General features: G+C 49.4%; 1 protein-coding gene across 8 annotated transcripts in view; it reads right to left on the bottom strand.

The window, feature by feature from the left end:
* Window positions 1-14,172, bottom strand: part of Ankrd44 (ankyrin repeat domain 44) — a 242,195-nt gene that overhangs the window by 160,835 nt on the left and 67,188 nt on the right. For all 8 annotated transcript variants that reach the window (XM_087200340.1, XM_087200341.1, XM_087200344.1 and 5 more), the window contains exon 2: window positions 662-745. In XM_087200340.1, the coding sequence (XP_087056466.1) occupies window positions 662-745 (84 nt within the window). The remainder of the gene's footprint in view (window positions 1-661; window positions 746-14,172) is intronic.

Here is a 14,172-nt window from a genome sequence, read left to right as displayed (position 1 = left end):
ACATTTGGATTGCTTATTATTTTCCTGTGTCACGACACAGTGTTCTTCTCTCATTTTTTTTTCTTTTTTAACCATTTAAAAAATAAAAATCATCCCAGCTGCAGCCCACACAACCAGAAGCCAGGTGACAGAGCCTAGATGCCACACCTGGCTGCAGGTGGGTTCCTCCCCTCAGAAAAGAGCAGCTCCACCCCTCGGGCCCATGGCTTCCCTTGGGAGCCTAGCATCCTCCTCAGTCACGAGTGTCCACAGCAAGCCACAGTCGCACCTGCAGTCACGGGGCCGCTGTCACCTGGGAGAAACCACAAGCACACCAGGGTCCCACCGGAGTGTGGCAGACAGCCTAAAATGTGAATTCTGCGGTCACTCTTTTCACATTGCGGCCATCATCAGACCTTCTGCTGCATCTTACTCAAAGATACCGATAAAGAACTCTGTGTATCATTTCATCACGATGTGACGGTTATTATTTTGGTAACCGTATTTCAGTACAGTGATTTCCCTTCCAACTGCCCTACACACTTTATGGCATGGACTCAGAAACAATATTCCAAGAAGTGTCCATTGTTTTCAGTATTTACTAGAGGGGCCGGGGACAGCGAAGGGGGACAGAGCTTGGTCCCGGCGCAGCGCCCTCCGGCACCAGCCACGCCTCCCTTACCAGCGCGTTCACGTCCTCCGTTTTGTGGATAAGCACCCGGATCTCCTCAGGGTCGCCGCTGAAGATCGCCTGGACCAGTGGGGGCTGCGAACACAGAGGAGGGGACACTTAGCAAGGTGATGACACGTGTGGCTGCATTCAGACACAGACGACAAGGACTCGGGCCAACAGAGGAACCCACACGGGCAACCCGGGAGGATGCACTTAAAGAAATAAGCAGAGCATGCGGTGAGAGCCCCTGGAGCCTGGGCTGGGAACAGCTGTGAGTGCCACAGGAAAACCATCACAGCTCCAGCGGCCCTTGACAGCCCTCCAGCTCCGTCCCTGACACAACCAGACGTGCTCTGTGCATCCAGCCCACCCCAGACTGACTCAGGCCCCCGAATCAATACGCTAAGCTGAAAGGCAATGTGTCCCTATTCGGAAACAGCCCTTCAAGGAGACAGCAGATGTGGCCCTAAACCAGGGGGACCCGTGGCCCGAGAAGCTCTAAGGTTGGGCCCAGAGGCACTGCTGTGTGGACATGGTGAGGAGGCAGCTGTGGTGCTGGGGAGAGGCACGCAGAGAGTGGCCCGATGGTCCTGCATCTCGCATTTCCAGCCCCAGAACCGTGCGAAATAAAGGTCTGCTGTTTACACCACCAGGCTCTGGTCTTTGGTCACCTTTGCCAAGCAGACTGAGTCCCCACGATTCCTAAACTTCCTTTTCCCCCCAGTCCTGGAGCTTGAATCCAGAACCTCACCCTTGATAAGCAAGTGCTCCACCACTAATCTACAGTTTGGGTCCTTTTTTAAAAGTTTATTTTGAGACGGGATCTTGCTAAGTTGCCCAGGCTGGCCTCGAATCTGTGATCCTCCAGCCGCAGCTTCTCAAGTAGCTGGGATTATGGGCGTGCACCAAACATGATTACATCCACTGCTGGCTTCTAGTAAATGGGAGGGTGTGGGTTGGAGGACAAGAAGGGGCTGTTACTGAGCCCCTGCTGCACCCACTCCATTAAAGAAGACCCCTGCATACGGTAGGAAGAGCAGCAAGAGGAAAGGAGACACCTCTGGGGAACCGGCTGGCTGGGCCAGGAGGTAGGCGGGAGGAGACTCGTCTGGGAAAGCACCGAGGAAGGGGCCGAGATGGCTGTGGCTTGCAGACCGGGAAGGTAGGGCCCCAGGGTGTGAATGTGCAGGAAGGAGCTGATGTCAACCCGGTGACAACCATGGAGCAGAGGCGGAAGAAGCGCAGGGGCTGGTGCTGGGCTCGCCCCACTTCACAAAGGGTCCTGCAGCACTGAGCCCATTTCCGGTGTGTAATCTGGCGGTGAGCACCCTAACAGGGCTGTTCTTAGGATCGAGTGAGAGAACACACGGGAAAACCTTCTGTAACCATACAGCGCACACAGTCCATGGATATTTACATCAAAAAATGTTCAGCACTCGATATGGAATATGTGAGCATTTCTTCCCTAAACTTCAAGGTCCCTGGCAGTTACACACATGCTTACATACACACACATGCACTGCCAGCTTCTGGAAGCATGTTAGCCTAGTAGGCAAATCTGGCCATTTCCCGAGTTCATCTCGTCCTGGAGTCCTCAGGGATGCCCAGGGCCAAGACTGGGTCTTCACCGGGTCACTTCCTGCTTCTGAGCAGCTGGAGCAAGCACCGGCCCGGGTGGGGGTCAGCACCATCCTGAGACCTGTCCCTGTGCTGTCTCCTCAGGAGCCCGAGTCCTTGTCCCCAGAAAGCATCTTGTCTCTCCTCTGCCCTCCACTGCCTCTCTCCTCCGAAGGTCTTCATTGCCAGCGTGGGGGCCACTCTGATGCTGTAAGAATCCTGGCAAAAATGCTGCACAAAGCACATCAAACTGCAGGTGTCTATTTCCATGCTCTGGGAATTTGTCTGTGGCTTTCCCTTCAGGAAAGTTCCCGGCCAATGGAGAGATGGATCTCTCTTCTTTGTTCCCAAAATGCTCCCCCTCCTACCACTCGCCAGGTACAGGGACAGTTTCTCCAACTGCCAGCAACAAAGCCAGAAAGAGGTCCTGGAATGAACATGAGGTTTTGGCCGGCCAAGCTGTAGCTGGCTCTCTGCTCAGAGACGAGCAACGCCTGACCCTTCGGGGGTGGAACCAGCACAACCACTGCGGGAATCAGTGTGAGGGGCCCAAACAACACTACAATGAGAGGTTCCACTCAATCCAGCCACCCCCTTCTGGGTATCTTTCCCAGTGAGCTAAAGACATCCCGTCACAGTGACCCATGCACGCCCATGTGCACAGCAGCACAACTCAGAACAGCTAACTCTCGGAAGCATCCTCTATGTCCATCACAGATGACTGGATACAGAAAGCTGGGTATTTACTCTCCGTGGAGCACTACTCCGCTATTAAAGAAGGATAAACTTGAGTCATTTGGAGGGAAATGGATACACCTTGAGACCATAATGTTATATGAAATAAATTAGACATTCAAGCTTCACTATTACATAGCGTATTACATTCACATTAAATATTGCATTCTCTTATATGAGAAACTCAAAGTATAAAGAGCAAAATAAAATATACATGATAGGAAATAAGGACATAGATCTTTCACAAAAGAGAGGGGCCAGGAGATGGAGGAAGGCGACGTAAAAAGGATTAAGCAGTGTTCTGTACACGGTTCGGCTCCACACGAGGAATGTGATCATTATGTGCTACAAACACACGCTAACAAAAACAAAAATTGAAAAGAAAAAAAAGATGAGCAGATGCTTCCGAGTTCTTGCTGACCTCGGGGTCCTGTTTCTCCCCCAATTCTCTCCCAAGTGCTCCTAGCGAACACTCATGTGAGCACTCTTGACTCTGAACTTGAAGAGAAAAGCAACAACTAACCTAGCAACGGTTGGCCCACACTAGAGTCGCCAGATGCATCGGGCAGGGTGTAGCGTTCAGTGGGCGGCTGAGCAGGTGATGCCACGGAGACAGCCATCACAGGGCCCGATGCCGCCCTGCCGGCCACCAGGTCCCCACTCCCAGGAGGGCGCCAACTGCACAGAGCGGGGCCCAGCCCTCCCGGGCAGGGAGAACACAGAGGGGGTGCTCCGGACACCCAGGCCCTGGTGGGCCAGGGACAGAGTTCCCAGCACCCCGGGGTGGGAACCTGAGCTGCTGCACAGCTGCCACTCTTGGGCCGCACACATGCACTCAGGTGCCCACCTGGGCTGTGGACCACGCTGGGGCAAGGGTGGGTGCACAGGGCAGGGCTGAGTCCCACGGACCACAGCTCTGCACCAACCTCTGCACTGCAAGCCCCAGCACTGCTCCACACGAATCTCACAGACAAGCGCTTGGATGAACTTCGTGCTGCCTGGGTGTAATTCTTGAACTACATTACTGTGATTTTTGAGCAGGTGGCTTTTTTAAAAAAACATTATGGGTGTCAGGCTGGGGATTTAGCTCAGTGCCTGCTGCGCAAGCGCAAGGACCCGAGTTTGATCCCCAGTACCAAAAAAAAGACAAAACATTATGGGTGTTTCTTTTTTATTTTTCTCTACATTCCCAAATAAACATGCCCATAGAGCACTTTGGCATTTCTCTGTCATTGGGATTTTAATCTGATCCTGCTGTTTTATTTTTCCCAGGTAAGCACTTAACCTGAAAATAAATATCTGGGAAAGGGTGTATCCCAATGGTGTCTCCATGACATGATCTTAAGAAAGGCAGAATATTCCAGTTACAACAGTCATATTCATGAGTAGCACGGACCCATGAATTTGGCAACCACTGGTGGCTCTTGCCTGGATGTGGATGAGTCGTGGAAGCAAAGCCTCACCTGAGAGTCTTCTGCCTTGGGGTGCCCAGGTTCTGCCCTCCGCTGACAGGGCCTCGCTTTCCATGGGTATCGGTAAGTGTCAGGCAACTTCAGCCCAAAACACGGAATGGGAAATGCCGCCAACCAGCCTCCAGAAGCTGTAAGCTGCACGCCACTCTGCACAGCGCCAGGGAGCCCTGCTCCACCCGCCCCACCTCACCAGGGATGTGAATGATCCTTTTGCCAGTGTGCCCAGTGCCTACACTGCCTGCCCATCAGTCACACAGTGGCCATCTCGGCCAGCAGATAGACGGTCCTAGCGTCACTGTGCTGTGTTCAAGGGACCCTCGCTTGATAACGCTCCACACGCGAGGCTGGCAGTGCTGGGCATCTGCACAGTATATTATAATTATTTTACTTTCTCATTAGCTGTTGCTGATCTCTTATTGTGCCTAATTTACAGGCTAAACACGAAGTGCACAGGAAAAAGCAAGGTTTGTCCTCCTGTGCCTCTGGACGTCCACCGGGTTCCTGGATGCGCCCTCCCAGATGGGGTTGTACTGTTCCTCTCCAATACCTCTCGCTCCAGCACGCGCATGTGCGATGCAGGAGCGCTTTCCGCGTAACAAAGAACAAAGTTCGGGAAACACAAAATCACAAGGGTCAAAATTGGGAGAAACAACCTTGGCAGGGAAAGGAGACTGAAGAGAGGAAGCAGCCCTTTCGTGGCAGTTCTTCGGGGTTTCTTGCACGCGCAGCAGCTGTGAACAGCGATGGCTGCCAGGCGCTGCGAGGCGCACAGGCTCCTGAGGGAGTGGAGAAGGCACAAGGGTACCTCCTGGGCCAGCACCACGGCTCCGTGGGTGTTACTCGGGTGGGCCTGGCCCTGTCCCTCCCGCCATCCTGAGTCTCCTAGGAAGTGGCCTTGGGTAGAGACAGGTGCACAGCAGGAGGAGCCAGGTTGGGTCCGCTGTGAGCTCTGCAGCTGACTCTGCAAAGTGAAACCTTACCCACAGAAGGCCACTCTTTCTACCCACTTCCCTTTTCAGCCCTTCCGATGCAATATCTTTTATTTTTATTTTCACTCTGAACACAAACCAGGAAAATGCCCGATTTCCAAAGCAAAGGCAGTAAATCAAACACGTGCGTAGGAGCGGTAACTTTACTCTCAAACTTCGACCCAGACTCTCAATTCCACTAGGGGGAGCAAGGTGGTAACTGTTGCCTGGGAGATAATGCGTACTTAGGGGAAGTGAGGTAGTTGAAAGCTCACTCCACTTTAATCAAAACATAAGAAACTAAAGCTTCCAAAACAGTTCCTAGTAATAAGCAAACACACACAGACACACCATTCCCAAATCAAAAAAAAAATAAAAAAAATAAAAAACAACAACTTTCCTACTGATACCTGAGGGTCCAGAGTTTTAGGAAATAAGAACAAAGCGATCTAAATTGCTAATGTATCACTTTCTGTCATTTGTATAACACAATTCAATCATTCCCTCAATTCCACTAAAATATGCTACTGGAGGCATTGGATGGGCCATCCAGTTAGGAATGAAGTCCAGAAAGTGTTCTGCAGAGAAAGCTCAGGCTGGTTAGGCTCCTGCTCCAGCCCACACTGAGACATCCCTCCAAACATCCCCAGCGAAAAGCTACCAATGTGGCTTTTGCTAAAACCACTGTTGCACTGTTCTCTACCAGTAAACAGGGTGCAGAAGATCAGCAGAGACAGAGCTGCCAGGGAGCGTGGAGAACAGCTGGAGGTGAGTCCGAGAGGCATCCAGAAGATGCATTCCAAACCCCTGCTGTGTGGCTTATCTTTTTCTGGTTAGACTGGGTAATTAAAGACTCCAAATCTAAAAGGAAACATCTTGCATTCCAATCAGGAGTAGATGCTGGGAGTCAATCAATAGCCAAAAGGGGAAAAAAGGATATTCCTCAACATCTGCCCATGCTTGAGCATTCTGAGTACAGTGTGTCATTAGAGCAGGATGTTAATAGTAGTCAATTGCTGACACAGCTGTGATCCTGCCACAAGCAGCCACCAACTTAAGTGAACAAGCGGAAACACTTCATTGTGTAACAACTGGGTTTTGTATGAGGTACCGTTTGCATTTCTGCAAAAGGACAATAAAAATTTCTTTGAGTCACTAGATTTAATGAACAAAGCTTGCTGGCTCTATCCATTTGGTCTTGCTGTGTGCTGTACATCCTGAATATAAATCACTCTTCCCAGGGGAGAAGCTCACAGGAGCAGAGACAATGATGACCATAAAATTGCAGTCGGCGCCCCTGAAGTACCATGAGGACTACGCGAAACACAGACTCCTCATAACCTTTTTCTTTAAAAATTAAAGGGTGAGACAAGACCAAGTGAAAATGTTTCTTGCATACTGTGCTGCACAGTAAATTTTTATAATATATTCAATTATTAATAAAAACAAAAAGCATAAAATTCCAAGTAATAGTAAGACCCTCTAAATAGCTGCTTATTAACTCTATAGTTAAACATGGTTTAAAATAAAAAGCATTTAATCAGAAAATGGAGAAATTCATGTATTACCTAACCTTTTCCAAAATGAAAGTAATACACAGGCACTGACTGGGATGGCTGAGCGGGGACCAGTGACCCAGTTTGGGGACACTACACATCCTCTGTCGGCCTTGCCTCTCTGAGACCCCCAGCGCCGTTTCTCTGCTCTCTAGTGGCTGCTCCTTCATGTCTTCACCCAGGCAGAAGCCAAAAAGTGAGGCCCAGGCACATTGCCTTCTCTGCCAGTTACTCATCGGAGGTCAGGCATAAAGACGTAGCAAGACGGTAGGATCAGTGAGAGGGAAAGTCCAGGGGTAGGAAGAGCTCTGACCTGTGACCTCTCTTTATCACGGTAGGGAGATCCAAGCTATGCCATCTGACTGACCTGGGATTGAAGCCCAGCCATTGCTTCCTCATCTACAGAACGGGGCCATGATAGTCATTTTGCAAGATGTGCTTAAGAAACTGCACACACAGACACACACGGGGCAGCCGCCTGGTAAGCCCTCTGCAAACAGTGATTACTGCCGACTGTGAGGTCACAGACCAGGGTACTGACGTCCATCCTACAAAGAAGATAAACAAAGGGTCTTTAAAGATTTCCTTTAAAATTGCAGAGCAAGTAAATCATGTTGCGTTAGAGTCCACAACACCATTTGTAAGGTGAAGGGCCCATCACACTGACAGAGAAAAATATACAGGAAGGGCACGGAAAATCACACTGAGACTTGGTGTTGTGACATTGGGAAATCCCAACAATGTCCCACATCTCTGCACTCAGAAATCTAATTTAGGAAACCAAATAACAACTCCCTGAAACAACATGTCATGCCCCTGGGCCAATCAGTGCACCGTCCATCTGTGCTTGCTGATGGAATGTAAGATCGTAATTTTACTATTTCAGATGTGTTTACACACCATGGAGCAGGAGCACTACTCGGCCTTAAAGAAAGATAAACTTAAGTCATCCACAGGAAAACGGATACACCTTGAGATCATAATAAGTGAAATACATCAGGCACATGGGCTTAAATACCACATGGTTGGTCTTGTATGAGACTCCCAAATTATAAATAAAGAGCAAGAAGCAGGGAGGTGGGTCTTTCTCAAACAGGAAGGGACCAAGAGACAGGGGAAGGAGGAGGGAGGTGGGGGAAGGGATGCAAAAGGCATCAGGATGCGTTATGTGCACAGGGATCAGGATGCATTATGTGCACAGGGATCAGGATGCGTTATGTGCACGCACCAACCCCCATGAGGAGTGTAAAAAGCGTGTGCTGCAAACACAGACAAGTAAAAAAAGATTACCAAAAACATGTGGGCTATCCCTTTCTCTGATGATCTTGTGGTGGTCACAAAGGAAATAAACCCCTTTCCGTAACTGTAAGGAGGCCAAGTGATTTGGCTATTAGTGGCAAAACTGAGGCCAAGAACTTAGTTTCCCTGATTGTCCCCATTCGGTACTTTTCCTCGTGTGCTATGCTTATGATCAATAATTCTGCCTCAGTTTCTCCCTATGGAGAAATGTCATATACCTTATGGCTCACTAAGGATAAAAGCTGCATAGGAAACAGAGCATATATTCTCCCCATGTGTGGATATTTACACTGTACACGAGCTATACATGTGTTATGTCTCCTGATACACTTACTGTTAACAAAACAGCTAACAAAAAGGCAAATGTTACCAAAAGTCAGAAAGCATAGGGCCACAGTCTTTGATAGTGGGTGACTGGCATGGGTTTGTGTTCCCAGAAAGGTGGAGAAGCAGACGCTGAGCTCACGGGAAGGAGGAGGCGGTGACCCCTCTGGCTGGGGAAGGCTGCCAGTGAGGCGGGGCAGCGCTTGGTGACGTGGGGCAGGCCGCGCTGCACAGGAGCTTTAACTCAACCTGCTGCAGGGACAGGGAGTGGGGCCGCAAGCAAGAAAGACGAACATCTTATCTGGCCACAGAGTGCCCTGAACAGGGGAGGAGGGGCCGGAGTCAGGGCCCAGGGAGAAGCCGGGCCACAGTCCCAGTGTCCCTGTCACAGGCATCCAGAGGACAGAAGGCGAGGGGCACAGGGGGAACAGCAGCCAGTGCTTTCTGTTCTCTGCTGCAGGCTCTGTCCCGGGGTGCGGTTTGCTGAGCTCCTGGGCCGCTTCCCAGTCCCCAGTTGAGACGCAGGTCTCCCTCGGCTCCAGCTCCCCCTCCTCCTGCGGACCTCTGGGGATGGAAGCTCTGTGGTGCCCTCTTGTCACTTGATCGATGAATTTAAATCATAACATTTCAGAATCAGGCCACCTCCACAAAGAGCAGAGCAAAGCGAAGCAAGGCAGGCGCACTGGGCAAGCGCTGTATTTTCACCGGGTCTCCTGCCAATGCTGCTCGCCTCCCTTCCCCTCTGTCTAGTTTCAAATCTAAGCCTCAGCAAAGCTCACTCCATAAGGCTAGGGAGGCAGATTTTAAAGAAAGCTAATTTAAGCAGAGCACAAGGGATGCAGGAAGTTAATTTATACAGAATATTTAAATCAACACAATTTTGGTGAGATACAAAAAACAACAATGTATATCCCTGTAACTTTCTCACTTTGAAAAATTGCTATAGAGGTTTCATTCCTATCTTCTTTTTCATTGCCTTCTTTGTACAACTGTATCTTACAGTATGTTCAATGCATGCAGTTTCAAATACAAGAGGGGATTTAATAATGTTGATCAATATAAGCCATTTTATTTATTTATTTATTTTGCTTATATTCTTTTATTAGTACATTTTAGATACACAATACTTTACATTTATCATTGGGTGCTTGTACCTGTGCATGATGTGTCTTGGTTCTTATTTTTTTCCCCATTCCCTGTCCACCCTTCCCTATTTACAAAGACTTTGTTTCCATTTTTTTCCTTTTCTCATAATTTTTTCCTTTCCCCTTCCCCTCCCACTTCCCCTACCCTTTTGGACCTTTTCTTCCTATTTCAAATTACCAATTATTCATTTTAATCATTTTAATCCTTATTTACACTTTCAGTTTCTCACACTAGAGAAACTATTTGGTATTTACACTTGTGTCCTATTTATTTCACTGAAGAGTATGGCCTCAATATGCATCCATTTAGCTATAAACATCTCTAGATTCTTGTTCTTTATGGCTGAGTAGTACTCCATTTTATAAAAAAAAACCCACATCTTCTTTATCCAGTTTCCAATTGATGGGCAGTTGGGCTGTTTCCAAGCTAATATAAGCCATTTTAGTATTCCTGCCAGGGGAAAAAAGTCACATGGCCAGAAGACAGCTTTCAGGTTGGAGGTGCATTCAGTGTAACTTCTCTGCCTGTTCAGATAAGAAAGTAGCCTTTGGCTATTGTAAAACATGACTTTTTATTAATACCTAATTTATATATCTTTTATCATCAAAAGGACAATAATTAAAAAGGGTACCTCAGAAACATGACCTGTTACTACAGTACAACCCTCTAGTTGTCTCAAGTAATTATAAATTTTGAAAATCTCAGAAACTGGAAGATGTTTTAAAAAGCAGTTCAAGTGTCCTTTAGGAACAGTAAGCTTGACATGGTGGCACACGCCTGTAATTCCAGCTGCTCAGGAGGCTGAGGCAGGAGGACTACAAGTTTAAGACTTGCCTGGGCAAGTTAATGAGGCTGTGTCAAAATGAAACTTTTAAAAGGGCTGGGGGTGTAATAAAGGATTCCCTGGGTTCAGTCTCTAGTACTAGGGTAGGGGCCATATGGAGAGACACAAGATATTCACTGGCCATCTCTGGCTATCCTGAGGAGGCTGGCAGTACTGTACCTGAGACACAAGGACAAATTTAGTCGTATTAATAGTTTGTGATTCAGGCAGACTCCAGACTGAGTTTCTCTGAATCTATCATTGCACTGATAAGCCACTTTTTGCACAAGCGTCCTTCCAGAGTCCCAGCAGTGTCCCTAAGCCCTCTTCTTCCTTCCTGTAGCTGCGGCTTTGGATGCCATGTGCAGTTCCCAGAAAGGGACAGAGACAGGGACAGGCACAAAACCAAGTCCCCTCCTCACCCCAGATGCCCAACCACAGTCAGTCGGAGGCCATGAACAGCCCAGAACCTGATCACCTCTGCCAGACGTGATGGAAGGGTCCCTGCTGCCCACAAAACAGTGTCCATGGCAAGTGAAGCAGTGGAGGCGTCTGCCTGGCAGGCTTCCCGGAAGTATCTTCCATCACTGGATCACGCCGGGGGATCCAGGACAGATGTCGCAAGGAAAAGAGTGGACAGCAGGAAGACAGAGGAGCCTGGGAGGCGGACAGACGTTTCATAACACAGAATGGGAATCTTACAGAAAGGACAGACCTGTCACAGTTCCCTGCAGAGACAGCAGCCCGGTTCCTATTTCCTGTATTTCTCCACTGACTCAACAAGAGATGAAGATCTGTGTTCTAGAAGTTAGTCTGGTGCATTCCCAATAACCATATTCAATTAAATCCAACAAAGATTTAGTAAGCAGAAGAAATGTACCAAGTGAGTTGGGTGTCGTGGTGCATACCTGTAACCCCAGCACTCGGGAAGCTGAGGAGGAAGACTGCCAGCCTGGCCTACATAGGGAATTCAAGGCCAGCCTGAACTACACAGTGAGCAAGGCTTGCCTCAAAAAAAAAAAAGAAAGAAAAAGTTTGCCAGGGTGTGACAGTGTGTAAGTGTCCATGGCACAGGTGCCAGGCAGAGCCCAGGAGAAAATCCACAGAAGGGCAGGAGTCTGCTGTGGGCTCCTGAAAGACACAGCCCTTGGAGTGGGTACTGGGGTCTGGAGAGTATTTACAGCACATGAAGGGACTGTCCTTGCTCATTCCTGGGGGACAGGCAGGAGAGGGAGATGGGATCTCAGGGCCAGTTTGGCTCGGCCGGAGCAGGAGGTTTGGAGAAAGTTGAGAAGTGGAAGTGGATCCCAGCAAGGAAGGCTCTGAGGGCCAGGTGGGGTCTCTTCTGCAGAAGTGAGGCCCATGGATGGCAGTGAGGGGCGGGACTCAGAGCCCTCCCTGGACGTGGGCCTCATGGAGGAGACGCGGCATTGGTCTGGACCAGAAGGCTTGCGGATGCGCCTGGGGGGGACCCGGCAGGCAGCCACCGTGCAGATCTGAGGGGCAGGTGGACTGTCCCCCTACAGCAGCCCCGGGCGGCGGCCTGGACTGTCGCTGGCTTCCTGTGCAGGATGCTGGGGTGCTGGCGCCGCCCGGCCCTCGGCAAGGGCCCCAGAAGGAAATGCTACAATGGGGCGTTTGCTCTGGGGCCCTGCACGACTCCCTGCCCTGCCCTTCGAGCTCCGTGCTGCTCTGGGCCCGGAAGCCCCGCTCTGCAGTCAGCCGCATCCGGGGCTGCACCGCCTGCTGCTCCTCTCCACGCCTGCCAGACCAGGGCCTTGGGCTCTTGCTCTGGCCACCACTTCCCCAGCTGGGCTTTGGGCAAGAAAAAAGCTGGTCTTCCTGTCTGGAGCTGAAGGAACAAAGAGGCAGAAGCAAGCCTCACCCCAGCTGCCTGCTACCTCACTTCATCTTTATTCCCTAGGTCTACAACTTAGAAGACAAACTCATTTTTTTTCAGTCATGCAAAGTTTCAAAACTAGGAAGAAGTGTGATGGGAAAGGGACTTTCAAAAACATCAAAATCCCCACACATTTTCTCTCGGTCCTGGGTTCACCACATTTTAATCTTAGTATTTTTATGCTGCAACAGTAAGACAGTTTAGAAGAGACTTAATAACATTCCCCAGAACCCACGCTAACAGGCTAATGTGTATCCTTTGACATCTTGCTCATGATCCTGTTGTGTACACAAAAACAGACCCTGATGCATGAAATGATCCTTGTTCTTATCACTGAAATGAGATTTTACTACTTCCCTCTTTCCCACTTTGTAAGAATAATAATACGTGGAGTTCACCCCAGGTCAGCTATAGGATTCGTTTGCTTCTTCTTATAGCCACATAACTGGATACATCATATCCAATTACCCACATTCCATAATGTGGATACATCATGACATTCACTCCTTCCCCTTATGGACCTGCGGGTGACTTCTAGTTTGTGTCACTAGCAAACAAGCTTCTGCCACAACCTCTTCTAGCCACACGTGGCACAGAGAAGGGCTACCTGAGCTGAAGGCATTTTCTGAGCACCTACGGCCTGCTATTTTTAGGAAATATACAAAAGAAATGTGACAGGGTCCCCTCCCCAGAGAGTGCCAGCTACAGCTGGGAAACGGGTCTGAGCCACACAGAACAATGAGCCCGGTACAGCCACAGCAGGGGCCAAGTTTCCCTTCTGCACAGCAGCAGGTGGGAGAGCCCAGAAAGGGTCCTACGGCCTCTCAGTCAGAAAGCGGGACAGGGCGTATGCCAGGAGGCCCTGGGGGAGTCCACAGAGGAGGGAGGACTTGAATGCTGCATCTGGATGACAAATGATCCGAGGTCCTGCAGGGACGTTCACGTGCGTCTACTCAGGACAGCAACAATGAGCAGTCTCTCTGCCAAGCCTCAGCGTTTCCAAACACCTCTCACCCCACCCAGCCTCTTAAAAGACAAAAGACCCTCCAGCTTAGCTGCCTCGAAGCACGGCACTAGCAGCAACTTAAAATGCACCCACTCCGGCCAGCAGAAGCTTGGAAGTGCCCTCAAACCTCTTCCTCCTGCCGCTCCCCTGCCCAGCCCAGCCGCTGTGCACTGTCTCCACACACACACACACACACACACACATGCGTGCATGCGCACGCGCACACGTACCACATTGTCGTGTGCCCTTCAAACAATAGCAGCCATTTAAGCTGTTCCTGTCCATCTGGAAAATAACACAAACATCCTGGGCAAAAGCAATGCTGAAGTGTAGGCAATCATGATTTAACCACAAGACCTGACTTCTTTGGATAGAAACTTTGTTAAGATGTGGCCATTGGCATTGCTACAGTGTTGGTCTTTCTCTCTAAACTGTGATACTAGGTTTGCACCCAGTTCAAATTCATTGCAATACAAAACATATTCAGTAATGTTTCAAGTGGACCCTATTTGGGAGAAATGTAATTTGAGAGCTCAGTGCATGTGCCAGGTAAATATCACGACTTGATACTAAATATCTGTATCTCTGCAGATGCAACAGACACCAGTGAATTAATGTGCTTTTTATCTCAAGACTGACAGGCGCCAAGGAGAAGTCCATAAAGGTCTCCATTA

The sequence above is a fragment of the Heterocephalus glaber genome, unplaced genomic scaffold (genome assembly GCF_053883595.1).
Source record: "Heterocephalus glaber isolate CG9 unplaced genomic scaffold, H.glaber_assembly_v1.0 deba00001743, whole genome shotgun sequence".
Lineage (NCBI taxonomy): Eukaryota > Metazoa > Chordata > Mammalia > Rodentia > Bathyergidae > Heterocephalus > Heterocephalus glaber.
The sequence above is the reverse complement of the archived record's forward strand: the minus strand, read 5'-3'. Positions and strand labels throughout refer to the sequence as shown.